We start from the raw sequence: 23,292 nt of genomic DNA on the forward strand, positions 1-23,292 counted from the left end.
TTGACAGCTTTGAATGTGGCCCAACACAAATTCATAAACTTTCTTAAAATATTATGAGATTTGTTTGTGATTTTTTCTTTTTTGTTTGTTTGTTTGTTTGTTGTTTTTAGCTCATAAGTTATACTTAGTGTTAATGTATTTTATATGCGGTCCAAGGAAATTCTTCTCCTTCCAGTGTGGCCCAGGAAGGCCAAAAGATTAGACACCCCTAGAGTAGACTGAAGAAACTTCATTCACTTTACAAATATTTATTGAGAGTCTACTACGTTGAAAGTATTATGCTAGCTGCAGAGGGAAGATACGTGGTGTTTACTTCAATATTAGGTCATTTTTTAAAATATTTGAATATTAAGAAAGTTGTTAGCCTGGACATGTCTACAAAACATATAAAACAAAAACCCCCGTGTCTACAAAACATATAAATATTAGCTGAGCATGGTGGTGCGGGACTGTGGTTCCAGCGACTCGGGAGGCTGAGGCAGGAGAGTCACATGATCCCAGGCATGCTGACGCTGCAGTGAGTGGTGATTGTGCCTGCCCTCCAGCCTGGGTAACAGAGTGAGACCCTAAAAAAAAAAAAAAACGAAGGAAGGAAGGAAGGAAGGAGAAAGAAGGAACGAAAGGAAAAGAAAGAGTTTTTTTACAGTTGTAGGTGTTGACATGTGTGTGGACGCCTAGAGAGATTCCTTTGATGAACTTCCTGCATAGTCAGAGACAGGAATGAGGATTTCTAAACTTACAGACACTCTTACAGACATGGTTTCCCTGATCTCCATAAACTTTAACTGGCAATTCAGGTGGAAACAGAAATAATATCTACAGTCCTGTTGCTTATAATGGCAGTATATTAAGAACGGAAGTATTGGAAATTAACATATTTCATGTCAGTTTCATTTTCCATCTAACTCTGTGTCTTCTTCAAGGTAATTGACCTTCCTTATGCCTTAGACTCTTTACGTATGAGGCTAAATAAGAGTCATTCTCTCACAGTTGTTACAAATATTAAATAATGTACAAAAAGCTGTAAGCACAGCAACTGACATGAAAATAAACCAATGATAAATATAGAAAAATAAAATATTTTAGTTGGAAAAACCGACAAGGAAAATTGTTATGTTCTATAATTTAAGCATTTATAGAGTGTAATGCAATAACATCTCATCAAATCGGAATACTGTATATGCTTAAAAGTTTTTAAAATCACTATCAGTAATGGGCACTAGTAGTAAGAAGGTAAAACAGCCAGTTGCGGTTGCTCATGCCTGTGATCCCAGCACTTTGGAAGGCTGAGGTGGTTTGAGATGGGAAGATCACTTGAACATAGGAGTTTGAGACCAGCCTCAGCAAAATAAGGAGACCTCATCTCTATAAAAAATTAAAAAATTAGCTGGGCTGGTGGCATGGTGCCTGTGGTCCCAGCTACTCAGGAGGCTGAGATGGGAGGTAGCTTGAGTCCACCCAGGAGGTTAGGGTTAGGGTTAGGGTTAAGTGATTGCACCACAGCAACTCCAGCCTGGGTGACAGAGCAAGAACCTGTTTCCAAGGTAAAAGCAAAATTCAAGAATAAAGATAACAGTACCTTGCATGTATGTTAAGCAAACCTATTTTTAACTAACCTAAGTATAGAATACTTAACTATTATTCTCCTATTTCTTTTTTAATTTGGAATTTATCTGTATACAGTAGAGAGTTCTGAGACACACATTAAAACCCTGAGAAGTTATTAACATTCCAGTACATGCAATGGGTTTCTTTTGTAATAATTCTGCAAGAATTTACCAGTTTCTGTTATAGAATATCTCCGGTCTCTGCCTGTCAGCCTATACTGTAAATGTCTTACAATAAATTTGAATGCTACTCTTAATTATGAGCTATTCAAAGGAGAGAACCTATACTAAAAATAGAGAAAGAGAGAAATAAAGGATGAAAAAGAGGGTACACTAACGATAATACTACACATGGTAAAACTGTATTTGAACATGTATTTGGATTTACTCTTTTTAAATTCATGAACATGTGTATCGATAAGTTTTAGGAATATAAGAAAATAAATTATTTTTGATATAGGACTGAAAATCTATTGCTACATATTATATACATGAATATTTTGAACCTTCCCATAACCGTAAGACCTATTTGAAAATACTAATAACAAAATCTTTCTCCATTAACTTTCAATTGAAAAGTTTGATCATTTTTAATTGAGGTAACATTAGTTATAATATGCATTGCATTTGAATTGTCCAATAGGTCACTTGAAATAGAACCAATGACAGTTAACAAAAGCTAAATGATTAAATATTTTCTTCATTTGTAATATTATCACTTTTTATCCTACTATAGGATTTACAATTAAAAAAAAACACAAAAACAAGAAAATCCCTTTCACAAATTCTGAGAGTATAGTACGAAGAGTTTATGTTTCTGGGTTAGGAAATTTTGTAAACTAATATCTGGTATGTAGTTAATCAGTGAAGACAGTGATTCCCTATATTTCAGACCAATTTCTTGATGGTTCTGTTTCTAAACATAGACCCTTTCTAGACACAATTTCTTTTCAGTAAATGAAAGGATTTGCACTCCTTTTTCTATGAGGCTTTTATTTGTAGGGATTATCACAGCATCTACCTCTGCCAATTTTTTTCTTTTTGAGAAAGGGTCTTGCTCTGTTGCCCAGGCTGGAGTGCAGTGGCACGAACATGGCCCACTGTAGCCTTCAATCTCCTGGTCTCAAGCAATCTTCCTGCCTCAGCCTCCTGAATAGCTGGTACTACATGCAAGTGCCACCATGCCCAGGTAATTTTGGAATTTTTTGTAGAGATGGGGTTTTGCCACATTGCCCAGACTGGGCTAGAACTCCTGAACTCAAGTGATTCACCCTCTTTGGCCCTGCAAAGTGCTGGAATTACAGGTGTGAGCCCATGCACCTGGCCAGATACTGCTCTTTATTCATATAATATGCAAAGAAAATTACCCACCAAAATAAATGTGAATTATGAGGAAAGAAGAGTTATTTTAAGACATAATTACAAATGGAAAAATATCACTTCCATGTTAAAAGGAAAGAATCCAATTGAATGTATGAAAAACATACCTGTGCATCTATATTCACATCTCTTTAAATTCATGCAGAATGAAACCATCTAATGAAAATAAGAATTCATTCACAAAAAAACTTAGCATTTCCAATGTGACCATTTTCTGTGATATGTTTTGTTCAAAGATGTGTATTTTTTCAAATTTTTTTTATTTTATGAATAAGGAAGTCAAGATTAACAATATTCCAAGTGTATTATAGTAGTTACTGCTCTTAAGCCAAATGATAATGATGGAGTAAAGTATCATTTTGAAAATAGTTTAATGTTGTAAATATGACTCTAACTCACTATAAAATACAGGCTTTATTAAATACTCTATCTTTAGATTTTAAATACTTTGAGGTTTATCATTCTCCTTATTAACTTTTATGATTTTCCCTAAACCTACTATTGTTAACTATTTGTTGTACTTAATCAAGTAAATATCATATAAAGTTAATCTTAAATGGAAGCACAAGCCATGCTTTTAAAAACTTTTCTGTATTGTTTGGAAAATGTTACTTTGAGTTTTTCTTATATTAGGGAAAAAGAAATCATGATACGTTATCTAGCTACATTTTAAACTAAAGATGCTTGTCTATCCATTACTATGTATATGCGTCAGAAAGAATTAATATTCAAAATAATTTATTCTCAGTTTCCAAAGATAGGAAATCATTTATTTTTGTTTCCTTCAGAAAAACTTGGATGGTAACTTCCAAAGAGTTTCAAAATATTGACCATTGTTCAATGTCTCATCAATTCAAAAGGTCATAACAAATGAAAGAAACCAATCTCTTTCTCTGAAAATGGGTGCCTAACATATAAAGACTGATGGACAATAAATCAATCCTTCAAAAAAATCTGGACTCAGCTATTGTTTATCTCAGAAAGAGATTAAAAATTGTATTTACCTGAGAAAAGAAATGTACAAGTATTGGATAAATTTTCTGACATTGGTACTTTGTAAATAGTTGTTTTACGTTATTAATAAATCTAGAGTTCTACAATAGAATTTGAACTTTATCCCATGTTATACTTTTTTTTTAAAAGTAGCACTTATTGCCAAGACAAAGAACAGAGTAACATTCCACATATTACCAATCTGTCAAGTCTACCAGTAAATGGTGTTTTGATGCTTCTCAAAACACAGCCCGATTTTTTGTGTAGTAATAACATTAGTTTGAGAGAATAGCAAATATACACCTTTGCAACAAGCTATCATAATTTAACATTCAAAAATGAGAAAAGTCTTATATTTAACCATAACATTTCCATTTTACAACCTTCTTATAACTCTATTTTGAAGAGCTAATCTCTTAAGAGATAAAATTCATTCAGTAGACTGTTTAGTAGACGTTGACAATCTCATAGTCATTAAAAACGTGCAAGAAGATTTTATAATAACAAACACTCAGAGACCACTAAATTGATTTTCTTGAAGTTGAACTGAACTCAGACTTCACTTACAGATGTAAATGTTCCAATATGCACCATAAGACAAAATTACAGAGACAATAATTGCTAGGTGTGATTTAAAATCTAACTTTTCAATTTAATTTTTCCTTATTTGCCATGAGGCATTAAAGCCTATGTTTGACTTATGACTGACAGATGAGAACATTGTATGTGTTCAAACACACATATGTGTTTATTTTCTATTAAATAGTTTGATTTTATTTAACTATGTATGAAATTACCTTACCTTTGGTTTTTGATGTTTCTCCTTCTCTGAAACATTGGATGGCTTTCTCTTGAGCATTTTGAATTCTGACTACTCCTAGTGAGTGCACTTTCTGCTGTTGCAGAAACAACTGAAAACAGTCAGCAGTGTGCTGTCTAATGTACAGCATCAGATAAGGTTGAGCCCAGGGACCTGCCACTTCCTCCTTCGGTCAGGATATGACTTCAACATTTACATGGGTAATTTTTTTTTTTTCTTACAGTAATTCTTTGGTAACTCTTTATTGTCTTGCTATTTTCTATGAAGTATGTTCCAAATCTCATACTTAGACATGCCTGCAGTTATAAGAGCCATAAGGATTTCAAAACAAAACTCATTTTCTTGGTTTATATAAAAGTAAAAATCTACAATGCATTCCATGGGTAGGAAAAAGAAAAATCGGAGCCAATAACTGAAATAAAACTTGAGATGTTGGCTTTCTATTATTTAAAAAAAAAAAAGAATACTCAAGGTAGTCAATTTTGTATATATTTTTTCTTTTTTTGATACGGAATCTCACTCTGTCAGCCAGGCTGGAGTGCGGTGGCATGATCTCGGCTCACTGCAACCTCCACCTCCCAGGTTCAAGTGAGTCTCCTGCCTCAGCCTCCCACCTTAGCCTCCCACCTCAGCCTCCCAAGTAGCTGAAATTACAGGTGTGTGCCACCACGCCTGGCTAATTTTTTGTATTTTTAGTAGAGATGGGGTTTCACCATGTTAGCCAAGATAGTCTTGATCTCCTGACCTTGTGATCCGCCCGCCTCAGCCTCCCAAAGTGCTAGGATTACAGGCATGATATATTTCTAAATAAACACAGTTAGAAGATAAAATAAATAAACAATGTTAGAAGATAAAATAAGTTAGAACTTAAACAATACTAATCCTACTTAAAGCATGTATGCATATATTTTAAAATATGGATTAGACCCATTCTAAATATAAATGGGAACATGACTCTAAAAGTAAATGATTATGCATATGTTACTTTTCTAATGTATTAAGATGTTGTAAAGTCCTGGTTAACAAAGAGATCAATTAAACAGAACCCCCAATTAACCATATGTCTTTATGCTACAAACGATGCCATATACTGATAATTGCTGTCCTGGTGATGAGCCAATGGATCAACAGTTTCTTCAAATAAAATACCCAGAATCCCTATTTAATAATCCTAGTAGAGCTAATATGACTTATTAAGAGTTTCCTCATGGTTTAAAAATGTTTATGATAATGAAAAAAGCAAAATACCCAGAAATAAAAGCAAGAAGTTCAAGCTTTATTGTTAAATGGGGATTTATCAAAGGGAGACTTGCAAAATATATGAAACTCCGGTTCCATTTGAGCAACCCAGATTAAGAAAATAAACTTAGATTTCTGTTTATAAATCCTCTGAATTGAAAAGTGTAGTGCCATATTCTTAATCAGCAGCTTTTCCACGTGACAAATCAACTGACTCTATTTCTCAAACTTCCCTCACACTTCTAAGCCCCACCCCGAGGCCCAAATTTTACTAATTCATTTAACAAATGAGATTCAAATTTCACTAATTTATTTAATAAATATTAAATTGATTGTCTATTATGTGCAATTTGACAATATTTCAAACCTCTTGACTAGCTAAAAACAACCTGTTTTTGTTCTATAACAGAATTGAAAGAATATACTTTTCAAGATTATGGTTAATATGCCTATTATTTTATTACCAGATAATAAAAGCCGACTTTTATTTTTGAGAATTATTGAGTTAGTGTTTTCAAAATACTGACACAGACAGAGAACACTGGAAAACCTGAGAATGCTGAGGTTGGGTAATTCCCCAGAAATACATCTTTTAGACTTTCAGTTTGGGCTTGGGTTAAGAAAGTAGGCTAGAGAGATCTTTTGCTTCATCTCTTAAGACATTGAAAGTCATAAAAATACGTTTTTAAGTGAACCATTTGCACCCTCGACACCCCCTTTTCTTCGTCTACGAATAAAAATTTAATCATGGAGTTCAATCAATAATAAAATGGCAATGATAATGCTTGCACTTACTACATGGTAGAGTTTTGTTGATAATAAAATGAAATATCAATAAAGGACATACTTATTAGATGATTCATCATTTCAGTAATGTTTCGTGTCAAAAAATGTTTGTGAACTCTAAAAAGGCATGAAATTTCAGTTTGAGGTGGTGCTTGCTTGAGGTTATATTTCTCCAATGTTTCTATAATAGAGTGCTAAAGAATAGAGAACACTCACATTTATGAGACCCATATCTGGACTAGACGCAGTTTTTAAGTGTTATACTCAAGCAAACAAAATATATATATCCATTTATGGATCTCTAGGCACTTCGCCATCTTTAACATTACAAGAAATATTTAAAATGTAAACAAAATAAGTATTTTCCTTCAAGTACAGGTGGAAAAGGAATTTTCCAATCTTTCTTTCACTGAAGAAAAATGTTTTCTGGGGCTTAAAAGACAGATATGACATTTGAGGTCCCATTCATTATCTAACTATGTTAAACTTCTTGATCTCCAAAAAGATCAAGTGACAAGGTGGCAAATGTTTTTATCAATTATCTACTATTTTATGGTATTTGGAGGACACTGAGATATTTAGTGAGTGACACAGAGTGACCCAGCAAGCTCAAAAGTCACAGATGGACAGAAGAAGAATGAAGCAGACAGTCACTACAGAGCACACCTAACTCCTGACCATGATTAAACCACTAGGAACCCTGTTTCTTAACATGTATTCTGAAATAGGGAAATTGCAAAAGCACAGTCTTGGTGCTTTACAATACCTTAATGGTCTTACATCCCAGACAGAATGGAACTTTGTGTACTATCTCTGTGTCATGAATCATGAGTAAAAATTTTAAAGAAATTGCAGTCAAATGACAAAGATTGAGGTGTATGTTTCGGGAAAGTAAGGTGAGCCATAAAAGGATTGTTTCAGCAATGCAACAAATATTTATTTAGTGTATTGCTAAAACACAAATCATAAAATTCGAAGCATAGATAGAAGAACATTAGAGATCATGGGACATTCAAAGTGATGTCCTCGATTCTGAGACATTGAGGATCTCCATCTACATCTCTCTGCCTTCTACCATCAGGTTGAAGAATACAATTAGATAGTAGTTTGGATTAATCCTACTCTACATTTTATTTTAGGACATGTACACTTGTTCAATGGATGAAGGGTTTTAAAATCAAATCTTTTAGAATGAAACTAGATTCTCTGCATTGCTCTAATAGTTAAAACTTCTGTAACATGTAGAGTTGGTTGGGCACAATCTTATGTATGCCTCTGTGTAGTGCTGGGACAACCATGACCAAGGAATATTTTATTAACTCTAACCGAAAATACTCCTGACTATCCTCAAGTGTTTTGTTACAGGAGGAAAACAGAGAGACCAATTTCAAGAATTTGAAAATAAGCGAAATAAGGTTGTCATCACAGAGCCCAACTCTGAAATTAACATTTAATATAAGAATAATCATTTTATAGAAAAAAAGAACTGTATTCCATTCAAACCTGTGGAATTTACTCATCTATGATTAAGAAAAGGAGTCAATCATAAAAGTAACTTAACCTTGATAATTCCTCTCTTCTTTTTGGCCCCCTCAGAGTAGGCTTCTTTTTATAGTACAGGGAAGAGAATTTTTTTCAAAGAAGTTGAGTGGGGATATTGTGTACCTACCTGTTTGTGGCTTCATGGAAGTGGAGATCCTACAATATCAAAAAAACTCTTTCTTTCTCAGTGTTTCTTGAAATAAGTACACATTGGCATCTGATGACGTTCTCTGCAATTCTGTATTTAATAATTCAGATGTTGGTGCCAAGCTATATAGGGGGGCCTTGGTGTTGTACCCTCCTCTAGTTATCTAGCTTATTCTTACCATAGGTGGATTAAATATCTCAACACCTTCTTGTTTGGATTTGGGAGTTTAAAAGAAATGATGGGATGGATATTCCCCCTGGCCTATGGGAGGGGTTAAGGAAGTTGGGGGACAGTTTCTTCCTTGTGAATCTCCTACATTTCCTAACTCTCTAAAGTCATTTACCCATTCTATCTCTGGAATTCCTGTTTACTAATTCCTTTCTCTAAGGGACCCAACCCCTACCCAGCTCTTGAAATCCCTTCTAATGTGTTACTAACTGAAAAGCTGTGCAGTCACTTTTCTGCTTCTCCTGGTGACCTGCTCCAGGAAGTGACAAGCTCATGTTTTGGGGAGATTAGGGGAAGATAAAATTCTGATTCTATTAACAGGAAGTGGCAAGAAGATGGGAGCTACTGAGGTTTGCTGTTTCCAACAAGACGTGAAATCAAGCATATCTATCACAAGGATTAATTTCTTCTAAAAACAGACCTGAAGTCTACATGATAAATTAATATTCCACCTGTTAATTTCTCCTTATAAGACTCTGTCTGAGTTTCATTGCCTGAGTTCCCATACATTCAACTAACAATGATAGGTGATGCTCAAACAACTTCTAAATAATTAGGAAGGTTGGGGAGAATCTGAATTCATTTTACCTCAAATAGAAAAAAGACAGTAACACAGACAAATACTGGAAGTTTCCTTTCCGGTTGGTGAGTTAAAGGAAAAGAGAGCTTAGTAAGCTTTGAGTATCTTAATTCTCCAGACAAGATAATCTATTGCATGGAGATGAACACATCATGCAATTTTTAGCTGGATTTCAGTAAACAAAAAATGTGTTTAACTATTTCCCTTTGTTTTTATTTTAAGCTCTAAGAATAAATGATGATTTGGCTCCTTGGGTAGATATGTCTACAGGAGACAAAGGCAGCATTCATATGGACATCAAGTACCTGGAATCTGAGATTGCTATTTCTCATTACAAATTTAAATACTGCCATCGTGGTTAATTAGAATGTATTCCCAGAAAAGGATCTACCCTTGATGTGCTCAAAATACTATGTTTCTGAGAGGTTAGAGTTGCTGGTCATACTCTGGATATCTTGGGAAGCCTCTTAGAGAGCCTGGCCTCGCAAAATTACTGCTTATTTTAAATTTCCAAAGAGATAATGTAACACATTATCTTGTTATCTCAGTTATAGAAGAAACAGATCATTGGGATAAATAGAAGGGACCAATGACCTAAGATGAACGGTGAACCTAAAGAGTCATACAGGATAAAACTGCCTTGAAGAGACAAATAACTTCACAAATTACATCTATGCCTTACAAGATGTTTGAATGTAAGAGAAGACTGAGTACCAAGAATGATAGTATCAGTTCAAAGTGATTGGAAAAATTAGGGAGGCTGATAAAGTTTAAGATTCAAAATAAATGCAAATTACTCAGATTACTTCAATAAATTATAAGTATTTCCTTCCTAAGTGGTTTTAAAGTCATATAAGGGCCATATTGTGGTTGGCATTACAAATAATGATAAAATTTAATCCATTTATGATTAAAAGTTATAATTTTCATGAAGTAATATTATTCTCCAAGTTAATAATATTAATAATATGACTGTCATCTTGAGTGTTTATTACATAACAGAAATTATGCTGTGTGCTTTATAAATATTTTCAATATAATCTTCACAAAAATCTTCATGAGCTGGTACTAATATTATCATCCTCAGCTTCCCGGTGGGGTTTGGTAATGTGTCTAGTTTGCACAGCTAGGAAGTGGTGGAGTCAGGACTCAATCCAAAGTCTCAGCTCACAACCATCACTCTATGTCATAAGTAGATCTTGGCATACCTAAATACCTGGCATAAAATGGGAATGATTAATTTGACTGTTCGGGTCAGGAATGCTAAGGGCTAGGGGGAGGGTAATGTTGAGTTGCTGGCTTCTGGTTGAAAAGAGAGTTGGTTCAATCATTACATGTGTAAAAAAATTTGAAACCAGTAAATCTGCAACCAATCCAGAACTCTTTTCTATAATTAAGATTCAGTATCCGGGGGACAAATCTGCATTTTAGGCCCCTCTCCAACCCAAGCTACCTTGTTGTGACACTTATTGGCCCTCCATTCTACCCTTGATAATAATCATTGCCTCTAATTTTATGCTTACAAAAATGGGTGTAGGTAATCAGAGTAGAAGCACAAATGAGACTTATGCACACTTTATGAAATTCCTTTTTATGAAGTTCCTTGGTCTGAATGTTTGTGTGGTCCCAAAATTCATATGTTGGAATTCTCACCCCCAAGGTGGAAGGTAATAGTAGGTAGGGCTTTTGGGAGAATTAGGTCATGGGGACAGAGCCTTTATGGATTGCATTAGTGCCCTTATAAAAGAGGCTAGAGAGACATCCCTTCACTCCCACTTTTCTGCAATGTGAAGACATAGCAAGAAGGTGCCATCTATGACCCAGGAAACAGGCTCTTACCAGAAGAGAAATCTGCTGGTGTCTTCATCATGGACTTCCCAGCCTCTGAACTGTGAGAAATGAATTTCTGTTGTTTGGAAGCTACCCCAAGTTTATGGTATTTTATTATAGCAGCCCAATGGACTAAGTCACCTGTTTTAGATAAGGCATCTATCTGTAAAGTTACTACCATAAGCACATTCCATTTTCTCCTTGAGTTGGAGGTTTAGCTCTCCAATTTCTATTTCTAAAGAGTGTTTTTTATTCCCTCAATCTTTTGCTCTTAATTTTGTGTTTTTGCTTGCCTCAATATCAAATCCAAATTGTGGTTATCATCTTCACATTTCTACAGTACTGTTCTTTTCTGTATTTCTAAATATCATTTAAAGTTTTGCAAATATAAAAATGCTTACACTAAAAAAGTTAGAAAACACAAGCACCCTCTCCCATCCTTCTCTATTCCTAGACTTCCTATTTCAACTCTTTTTCTGATCCTTCCAATATTTAAAAAAAAAGGTTTCTAGTTGCTTAGATTTATTTTTCTAGATAATAGACCAGTATTTTCTTGATTTATGCATTAGGCATTATCTATTTATTTCTTTTTTTATCCTTGAGGATTTTGTACTCTTCTCACTTCCCAACTCCCTTATAATTATTTTGTTAAATCATTAGTCACTATTAACATTATCATGATGTAAATAATATTATTCATGGCTGAGTTAAATACTGTTTAATGCTTTATGTTCCTTTTTTGCCCATTTTTGGAATTAATAACTGTATTTTTTTATATGATTGGTTCTCTATATATTGTTAATATTTCACCAATAAATACTGTGACAATTATTTCAAGTGATTTGTTTCAAATATTTAATTTCAAACATCATACTTGTCATTTCAAATGCTCAAACACTTTAGATGTTTTTTTCTGTTCCAATGTGTTCTAATGTGGTTTAGTTGTTCTCCGTTGAGGATAGAATGGAATTTCTCCTTAATCACTTCCAATTATCTCTGGTCTAAGTCTCACATCATGTTTCTTTTTGTCTGCTCTCTCATTTGCAGAAACACATCTCCTTACCAGAAAAAGGGCACTTACATCCTTTTAGATCCTTCACATTTGAATGCTATATTGACTTGAAATCAAATTCTAGCCTGGAAATCATTTTTTTTATCAATATTTAGAAGGCTTCTCCAATTGTCTTCTAGCTTTCAGAGTGTTGAGAAGTCTGCAAAAGCCATTGTGATTCCTGTTTTGTTGTGTATGGACTGTTTTATTCTTTCTTTTTCTCTGCCTCTTTCCTCTGGATTTTCTTCGAATCTTTGGTATACCCTAAAATGTCATATTATGTGTGTTGATATGGGTTATTCAAAAATTTGTCTTCAGGCCTATGTTCCCTTGGTAAGTTTTTCATCTCTCTTTGTTCTCTCCATCTGGAAACGGATTAGTCCAATGTTGAACATACTGGATTGATACTCTCATTTTATTATATTGCTCTCTGATTTCATTTATTTGACTTTTTATTTTCCAGGAAAATTCCATTACTTTTTCTACTAATTACTGTAACAAATACAATAAATATTTTACTTTAGCTAGATTTTTAAGTTGCAGAAATGCTTTCTGTTTGTTCACTTTTCATAACATTCTGTTCTTAAATTTTGGAAAGGCAGTGACATGTAATGGTTACGAGGGTGGACTTTAACCACACTGCCTAGGTTCAAATTCTGACTCTGTCATTTACCTGGGTGCCCTTGACAAGTTATTTAGCCTTTCCATAAAGTGCACATGACAGTAATGCTTGAAAGATATTGCTATGAGAATGAAAAGAGACACTATTATGGTGTTGTTGGAAAAGTGCCTGGTACATAATAAACACTAGATAGTAACAAGTAAATACTTGGAATATATTCCATTATCTTTCTGAAGTTATTAATTATCATTTTTACAATTTTCCTTCTATTCCCTTCATTATCTTGTTTTATTCTGACTTCTTCTGTTTGCTTTGATTTCAGTCTTTCATATTTAGGCTGTTGTCATATGTCTGGAGATTGTGCTCTCTGGATACATTACTAAGATCGTGGCATGAAAAAACCCAACTGGAAGTTCTATGTAAATGGGTGGGCTTGTCAGGTGATCAAGTAGCAGGGAAGTCTTTTGTTTCCTTTCTTTTTTTTTTTTTTGTGAGACAAAATCTTGCTATGCCACCCAGGCTAGAATGCAGTGGCACAATCATGGCTCACTACAGCCTTAACCTCCCAGGCTCAAGGAATCCTCTCACCTCAGTCTCCTAACTAGCTGGGATTGTAGGCATGTACCATAATGTCTGGCTTATTTTTTATTTCTTGTAGAGATGAGTTCTCACTGTCTTCTCAGGCTGGTCTTGAATTCCTGGACTCAAGAAATTCTCCTGCTTGGTCTCCCAAAGTGCTGGGATTACAAGCATGAATAACCACACCTACCCCAAGGAAGCTTTTTCATCAGAAGACCCTCAAATGACAGTTTCTGGAGTTATTTTCTTTGAGACTATTCAGGTCTGCAGATACTAACCTTTCCATGCCCTGCTGGGCTGTGGAGAAAAGAAAGTAGTTTCCTTGCTGCCTTCAAAGGCTGAGCCTCTCAGGGTCTCTGTGATGCACACTGACTCATTTCATTGCAGCCTCCTCATCTACAACTTCTGAGATTGCAACTTGCTCCAACTCTCCATTCACCTTTTATTATCCAAAACATTAGTTGACATCCTTTCTATCCTTCTCCCAAATCTCTTTGTCTCTTTAGGTTTGCATCTTCTTGGTAAATTTATGTAGCTATTTAAACAAAATCTAGTTTTGCCAACTATACTCCTTCACACTTTTATTAACTCCAAGTCTCTTCCTTCACCCTGCCTTTTAAGACATTTGCACATATTTATCTTATTTGCTCAGCTCCTAATTATATGAAACATATAGCAGGTATTGATTCCTGTCAATACCACTCCTACCTTACAGCTTTCAGATTGGCATAGGGACATGGCAGAATGACACAGTAGGAAGAAAGCAACACACACAGATGAAGCCTTTCCGTTGAAACCCATTCTTACATGTAAGTGATTGTGCTCTCTCCACATTTTCATATTCTTCTCACAAGCACAAAAATACAGTATTCTGTGGAAGAGTTTGCCTTTTCATTCTTTATAAACAGGATAAAACAATCAAAGCTCAAGTTTTTATTAAAAGTCTTCAAAATAACTTTTAAATTTAGAATATTATTCAGTAACACTGAATCGTGCCTCATTTGGCAGAAAGGCAATACTGTCCATATTACAATACTGACAGAACAAATTGATCTAAATTTTGCACAGAAGTGCTTTATTATTAACTTTTATCTGAACATAGTACTCATCGTGTATAGTATTAAAATCCCCTGCTTAATTCATACTTTATTCCCCAGAAGCAAAGAGGAAAGTAGATTGTACTGATCAATAGACCATGATTTCTTGTCTCTACCTACTGAAGAAAAATGCAATTAATAGAATTTCATTGAAGAGACATATATGAGCTTCCTTTCCTCAGAAACACTATTCTTAAACAGGAAGAACAAGATCATTTCTATTTCCTTTCTATTTTCACTCATCAGAAAAATTTATAGCAGATTCAAGAGTGACCAGATTATTTTTCAGGCCTGATCATTTGAAACTACATCAAAGTTGTGAAGCTATAGGAGAGGGTAAGTGTATTGTCTACTTCTTAAAACAATCAAAAGCCTCATATGATCTTTATGTCATCATCTCTGAGAACAATATAATTATAAGATGAAATACTCCAATTGCATGTCAGTTTAATTACAAATGAATAGAAAATAATTACGGGGGATGTTTTTAATGTAAAAATGTGTATCACAGCAAAATCAAGTTTCCTATGTATATTACATAAATATGCATTATACTTAGGTATATATGTATGTGTATATGAATGCGTGTGTTCATACACATACATATATTAGGCTGTTTCAATTAAATGGAATTCCACCTTTTCTTTTTAACATAAAGGGTAATAAAAGAGCTTTTTAGGAGACTGAGTATATTGTAAATAGATGCACATTGCCTTCTCCCACTCAACACACACAAAGTGAGGTTTATACATGAAGTGCAAAGCCACAGTGAGGCGTGCCGCCTCGGAAGCGTACCTGCATTGTAATTGAAAGCATCTGCATGTGTCATTTGTGGGAAGAGGAAACAAAAATCAAGTGATCATTGACAGGATTTTAGAAACATGTTACCTGCAACTCAATTCTATTTTTTTCTCGAATCAGAAAACTTTTCCATAACATTTGCAGCCATGTTTATGAGAAATGAAAGAAAAATCTGGTTTTGTCAACTGAGTATATAATAAACCAAATATCCAAGTTAACATCTGTGCCCAGCAACACCCTCTCCAACCAAAATAATAATAATAATAATAATAATAAAATAATAATAATAACTGATTAACTACAAACCAATAACTGGTTGGAGAGAAATCAGATTTCTTGTTATGTTTCCAAGGGCATGTAATTCTGACCTCCTGAAGTGGCCCCTGCAAGCCATGAAACACTCAGACTATTAGTATTCTGCTGAGCAGGCCTGGCAGAAGGGTCTGCTTTTCCTCATTCTACCCATCCACAGAGGCCCTGTGGTGTGAAGAGAGCACGTGGACTTTGGAGGAGTGATGTAGAGTTGAGTTCAGAGAAGCTACATGAACTTGAGCCTGACACCTGTCCTCTCCAAGTCTCAAATTTCCTCATTAATTAAAAGGAGAAAATAACATTTCCTCATGAGATTATTGTTGGGATTAAATTGTGCAATATGTATAAAATTCCTGACACAGAGATAGTCTTAACAAATACTAATTTCATCCTCTCCTTCAGGGACAAAGGTAGAAAGCATGAGATTCCTAGGAATTCACGCCCCATACTTCTTCTAGGACGTGGTCATAGTGTGACCCAGTTTCCTGGGAACATGTTCAACCCCTGTTTTCAAAGCCCGTACATACATCATTGCTCTTTTAACCTGGTGCTTTCTTGTTGTCACATGCTCTAATGATATTTGAATATGCTATTTATCCCCAGCTACCAGTTAAGGGAAATTTCTACGGGGAATTCACTTCTGCTTTCACTTAGATTTAGCATTTAGCTGTAGATTTGCAATTGCACTCGACACAAACTCCACACTCTTTTCCGTCACCAGGAAGGCTGGAACATCTCTGGTCTTTGCCTATCTATGCCATTCTCCTCTTTTCTTTCTCTGATCTGGTCACGCTGATCTCTCTGCACTTGGACCACCAGTCAGTTCTTACCTATCCTGGGATTTTGCTCAAGCTCTTCCATCTGCTGGAAGTGCTTTTCCCTTTTCTTTTGACATGGGTGGCTCCTTGTCATCAAAGCCTGCTTTAGCTTCAGGCCACCTGTCCATGGAGGTCCTGTGCTGTGATGAGAGCATGTGGACTTTGGAGGAGTGATGGCATGAGCCTTCATGTCACCTCCACAAAGGGCTTTCTCCAAGCAAACACATATAGGTGCTCGATTGTTTTTACTGTTTTGATGATTTGTTGTGTTGTTGGTTTATTTTGGTTACTGGAAGGCAGAAGTTAGGCCTATTGCTAGCACTAGCATAGAACCTGGCAGACAGGGGCTCAGGAAATGTTTGTTGAATAAACGAATCGTCTCAACTGTATAGGTGTGCACATTTTAGGCCGTCTCCTTGGATTGACAAGTAACAGGATTAAAATTGCAGAATCCGTACCCCTCAAAACTCAAAAGGATTATGGCAGGTAGAACAAATGTTGAATTAGACAACATCAGAAAAAAATCCAGCAAAAATTTGGAAACACACACGCTACAGACTATTTAAAAAAAAACACTTTCAGCTGGGTGCAGTGGCTCACGCCTGTAATCCAATCACTTTGGAAGGCTGAGGCAGGTAGATCCACATGAGCTCAAGAGTTCCAGAGCAGCCTGGGCAACATGGGGAAACACCATCTTTACTAAAAATACAAAAAAATTAGCCGGGCATGGTGGTGCATGCCTGTAGTCCCAGCTACTCGGGAGGCCGAAGCAGGAGAATCGTCTCAACCCAGGAGATGGAGGTTGCAGTGAGCCGATATTGCATCACTGCATGCCAGCCTGGGCGACAGAGTGAGACTCCATCTCAATAAAAACAAACAAACAAACAAACAAACAAAAACAACTTTCTCCTGTATGGAGAAATTCATAAGATATGTCAAAATACCTTCCTAATGATGATAATGATCTATTATTGATCTTTATAACATTCTGTCCCATGGTTTCAACATCTTTTAACATAAATTATTTTATTCTAACAGCTTACCTGTGAAGTACTTATTCTGATTTTTATGCATATGAAAAACTATTTGAATTTCCTTTTCTACCGACTCAGCTCCCGATTCCAGGACTTCCAATTCTGAACCCACGAGTTTTCCTGCAAAGCATTCATTGAAATGAAATATCTCCTTACCCATTGAAAGAAATTATGTCGGTCTCATCTCCACTAAAATCCTGGCCCTGTAATTCTCTGAATATTAGAGCTTGACTTGAATTTGCCAACTCCTGTTTGTGCAGATATTGTTTTAGAAAATTAACACTTCTCCTTTGAAAGAGAAAAGAAACTTTCTTTACAAGATAATAAATACATAGGGGAAAAACACAGGCTTTTGTTTTTCTAGTTTATGGTGCAATCAGTATGTCATGTGGTTCATGCAAAGGCAGCTTCTTTATTTCAGCCAACAAAGGTCATCTTTTCTGACAACCAGTAGGTGAGCAGAATCTGCTCAGTAGTATCACCTTATTACCAAGGCAGCAATGGGGAAACTACAGAAGTTTGTTGCTGGTCTTTAAACCAGCACAGCTTTGATCACCACCTTGGAAAACCCTAACAAGCTTAAGAGTCTTTTCTATGACTGACTAATATCTTGACTAGTGAAGGTCCCTTGGGAGAATCTCTCTCTTTCTGTCTCTCTTCTTTTTCTAGAGATGGGGGCTCTCTCAGTCACCCAGGCTGGAATTCAATAGCATGATCATGGCTCACTGTAGCATTGAACTCATGGGCTCCAGAGATCCTTCTAGTCCTCTTGTATTGCTAGGACTACAGGTGTGGGCCACCATGCCTGTCTAATTTTTTTTTTCTTTTCTGCAGAGAAAAGGTTATCTCTATGTTGCCCAGACTGGTCTTGAACTCCAGGCCTCAATTTATCCTCCCACTTCTGCTTCCCAAAGTGCTGGGATTACAGGTGTAAGCCACCAAGACTGGCCTCAAAATCCCTCTTTTAAGCAGACAGAGAAAAGATTGAATGGGATTTGAGTTCCCCACAGGCATAATATATTGTTTCTGGGCTCTCCCCAGCATTCTTGTTATGCTGCAAGATTTGGAAGGAGGCGGTCTCATCTTATTTGTTTAACAATTATTTACCAAATGTCTATTATGGGCCTGGGACTCTGTCAGGTGTCCAAAGATGGAAAGATATGAGCTGTGAATTCCAAGACTTTACAGTTTAGTGGGAAGACAGGCAGATCGACAGATAGTGAGAATCCAATGTAACATGTTCTGTATCAGTCTGAGGTGTAATAAGCAGTGAAAGCATAGAGGGTAAATTGTTAATTTGCCTGGGGAAGTTAGGAAATGTTTTAATAAAAGGTAATTCTTGAGAAAACATTTAGTGAAACAGGAATTTGTCAGGTGGACAAGAAAAAGGGGGGCATATTCTAGCAATGGGCAGAGTATATGATATTAGAAGCATGAAATTATTTGGTACTGAAACCATCTTTGCAAGATTATGACAGCAAGAAATCTGACATAGCTGACTTCATCTTGCTTCTGACCTCCAAGCTGTCCTTGGTCATTCCTGACTGTAGCCCAAGCTAACCTTGGGAAGAATATAGTACATAGTTTAATCTTAAAGCAAAGGTTAAACTTCAAAGCATGTCTCTTTCTTTGTTCAGGTAACATTATGCAGACAGGAGAGCTCTAATATAACATTTTGGACCAAACTGAGAGAGAAGAGAGGTGATTTTTCTGCATTCTGTGTGTCTGTTTCATAGACAAGAAAACACTGAGGAAGTTTAGTGATCAACAAGCTTTAGAAATTTTGAAAATTGGAAGAAAGGTATATCTCTCTACTTCCCATCTCTACTCCATGCTCCACACTTTAGTCAGTGCCTTTTATCTAACCACAAACATAACTGTGTCCCTCTCTTGCTTCACAATGGTTCTTCAATGGTTCCCCACCCCATGTAAATGTGTACATGCTCACCTTACATTCAGCTCTACACTATTGAGCATAGTGTATTAGTTTTCCAAGGCTGCCATAACAAAGTCGTACAAACTGGGTGGCTTATAGCAGCAGATATTATTGTCTCAGTATTGGAGGCTAAAAGTCCAAAACTAAACCGTCTTTGCAAAAACTAATGAAAGGCCACAATGTTAGGCTTTTATGAGAGGGTCTTGAACGCTGATAAGATAGACACAGTTTCTACAATTCCTTACTACTCAGGGGTCATGTAGCCAGAGGTTACAATATTTGTGACTTTCCCAATTTCTCCTGTAGATAACATCACTATTGTAGAATCTAAGATTGGTTTTTTGAGATACCTTTCACGCTGCCCCACCCAGACTCGACTCAACTGGTCATGTGGCCTCATCCAGAGGCAGACTCAGTGCCCACAGACCATTTTCAACACCCTGTGATTTCATTCTCCAGCCAATCAGCAGCACCCATTCCCTAAGTCCCTGCCCACAAAATTGTCCATAAAAACCACCTCCAAGCCTTTGGGGAGACTGATTAGAGTGATAACTCTAGTTCTTCTGCATGGGCTGGACTCAATCAATTAAATTCTTCTCTACTGCAATGCCATAGTTTCAGTGGATTTATGCTGCTTGTGTAGTTGGCAGGAAAACCTGTTGGGCAAATACAATATGGTCTAGAACTGAGGAATAATTCCCTACATCGAATGTGTATGATAAATAAGGAGAAAGACGTGGGAGGGGGATGACAGGTGTTAGTTTACAGCCAGATTCTGAAGCATTTGGATGGCATGTGTTATGGGTTGAACTGTATGGCCAAAAAAGAGATGTTGAATTCCTGACCCCCAGCACCTCAGAATGTGACCTTCTTTGGAAATACAATTGTTGCCAACATAATTAGTTTAGTTAAGATGAGGTCATATGAAGTAGGGTGAACCCTTAATCCAATAAAACTAGTGTCCTTGAAAGAAGAGGGAAACTTGGACACCCACATGCACAAAGGGATGACCATATAAGAACAAACAGAGAGAGACTGGCCGTGTGAAGATGGAGGCAGGAAGTGGAATTACGCCACCATGAATCAAGGAATGCCTAATGCCCAGGGCTATCCGAAGCTGGAAGAAACAAGGAAGGAGTCTCTCCTAGAGGCTTTGAAAAGAGCATGGCCCTGCCAATATCTTGATTTTGGACTTTTAGCCTCCAGAAGTGAGACAATAATATCCGCAGCTGTAAGCCACCCAGTTTGTACGACTTTGTTATGGCAGCCTTGGAAAATTAATATACTATGCTCAATAGTGTAGAGTTGAATGTAAGGTGAGCACGTATACATTTACATGGGGTGGGGAACCATTGAAGAACCATTGTGAAGCAAGAGAGGGACACAGTTATATTTGTGGTTAGATAAAAGGCACTGGCTGAAATGTGGAGCATGGAGTAGAGAGGGGAAATAGATATACCTTTCTTCCAATTTTCAAAATTTCTAAAGCTTGTTGATCACTAAAACTTCCTCAGTGTTTTCTTGTCTATGAAACAGACACACAGAATGCAGAAAAGATCACCCCTCTTCTTCTCTCAGTTTGGTCCAAAATGTTATATTAGAGCTCTCCTGTCTGCATAATGTTACCTGAACAAAGAAAGAGATATGCTTTGAAATTTAATCCTGCCACGTCCCCTTATTTAGTGATGGGAATGACACAATGAAAAATGATAGTACTAATACTATCTATACTATATATATATATATATATAAAATACTATATAATATGGACTCAAAATGATTTTGATATTGATATTTTTATGATTAAAAAATTCAGTTGAAAACTCATCACCATGAAATGAATAAAATTAACATTCCAGTATCAAGTAATTTGACTTCACAGAATTGTTTTTCTTGATCTTTATCCTAATTGGAAAAATGAATTCATATCCATATCTTGAACTATCTATGCCCATGCAAACAAAAATCCTAAGAAGCAATCTATAAGTAAGATCAATACTAAGGATACTGTAATACAGCTGTAATACTCCGTTACGTGTATTTCCTCCAATGTAAAGAACTGTTATGATGATTGGTAGCTTTAATGAAAGCAAATTACTTCTTTCTAATTTGAGTAGGTTGTATTCCAAGCTATGATGTTCCTAAGTCTATGTACTCTTTAGCTGTTTCTAATCTTGGATAGTTTAAATAGTTCTTACTATAAATGCAGAAAAATTGAGTATGTTTTCAGTATTTCAAACAACATAAATGCACATGCACACACTTTACAAGTCATATATCTTTACTGAAATGACCAGATTCACTAGAGAGCAAGGAGACACTGCCAAAGCATTCTGATTCACATTCTGCAATGTCATTATAACTTTCTGAGACACAACATGTCTTTGAATATATGAGTAAATAATTTAACAACTATAAGATATGTCCCAAAATATCTTTCATTTCATTTACTGGAATACCATAACTGACACTGATGCCAAAATATTAATTATATGACATAGCCAAAAATGTAAAGTATATGTTTCTAATTGAATTATACCGAAGGAGAAATTTAACATGACTTCACTTTGTTTTGAATGCGAATTACACAATGATATTATTAAATTAAGACTCTGTAAGTATGAAAAACTTTTGTGTACACAATTTAGTATTCAGTTGTCTTTGGTATTTTTATGTAAAATCATAAAATTTATTTGGGAAAGTTAAGGCTCAGAGAAGAGCTGAAGAAGCTCAATTTAAGGGGAAAAAAATAAAGCTGAGAGCAGCACTGGGTCTAGAGCCCAAGTGTCTCCACTTGTGGTACAAATGTAGTGTAGTCTTACCATGTGAGTGACCTTCTTCCCCAATAACTAAGCCCTGGGTACAAAAACAACAGTGGTTTCTATACTTTGTGATTCATATAAAATTATATTTTAGAGAGATTAGTGGCCTTAAACAGAATTGCACAATAGTTTCTTACCCTGCAAATCAAATATTCTCCAAGGAAAGAACAGGTATAAAATATCTGGAAGGAGCTGTGAATGCCCCATGTCAGCAACTGACATATGTGTCAGCATAAGTAGTGGTAGAATAACCTCAGTAGGAAAAGACTTAACAAGAATATAGGTACAATTAAGAATAGTAGCAAAAGTGAACCAAAAATAGCTTGTATCTGCATAGGGTGGCCAAGTTGGGTATACGTACCTACCTACTGGCATTCATTCATTTTGTCATTCCTTTACCTCAACACCATTTTCGAGTTCCTACTATATGTCTAGCATTAGTAAATACATTCATTTTTTAGAAGTCTGATTTGCTTACACTATCTGGATTTTTAAAATGAGTAATGTCTGGTTCTGAACCCATACAATTGATTTCAAATCAGATAATCTAAGAGGACCTTAAATGCCTACATACTGACTTGAAGAAGGGTTTTATGGAGATGCAGATGGAGAATATGGATTATATGTTTTAAAGCCACCATTTCCCATACTCTCATACTCAGTCTCATTCATTATTAAAGCATAGAAGTAGATGAGAAGAAGGGAGATTTCTTGGAAGAGAAAAAATGAGCAAAATGAGCAAATATTTATTGATAATCTGCTATAGATTACAGCATCTCACTAAATCCTCTTAACAACAGTATCAAGTGTTATTGTCTCCTGCGTTGCAAAGAGAAAACTGTGGTACAAAACACCTAACTCACCTAAAGACAAAAAGCTAACAAGTAGTCAAGAGTTAAACCCAGGCCTGTCTGACACCATTATACCACACAGCCAAACCTGTTACGCAGAATAAAACTCACAAGCAAATTAGTGGAGAAAGATGATAAGCCAAAAGCAACTCCATGCATTTCTTTAGCAGTTGGCTGTACATCTAAAGCTTGATTTTATAATCAAAGAAGATAACC

At 35.8% G+C, this 23,292-nt stretch overlaps 1 protein-coding gene across 2 annotated transcripts in view; it reads right to left on the minus strand.

Annotated features, from left to right (window-relative positions):
• SAMSN1 (SAM domain, SH3 domain and nuclear localization signals 1) overlaps nt 1-23,292 on the minus strand; it is a 172,260-nt gene that overhangs the window by 56,533 nt on the left and 92,435 nt on the right. The window contains exon 1 of one of the 2 annotated variants that reach the window (XM_002830562.4): nt 4,783-4,947. The exons of the other annotated variant lie outside the window; for it this stretch is intronic. Within the exon in view, the coding sequence (XP_002830608.1) occupies nt 4,783-4,839 (57 nt within the window). The 5' untranslated portion in view covers nt 4,840-4,947. Of the gene's footprint in view, nt 1-4,782; nt 4,948-23,292 lie in introns of those variants that run through there. 2 annotated transcript variants of the gene reach the window in all.

Source organism: Pongo abelii, chromosome 22, assembly GCF_028885655.2.
Source record: "Pongo abelii isolate AG06213 chromosome 22, NHGRI_mPonAbe1-v2.0_pri, whole genome shotgun sequence".
Lineage (NCBI taxonomy): Eukaryota > Metazoa > Chordata > Mammalia > Primates > Hominidae > Pongo > Pongo abelii.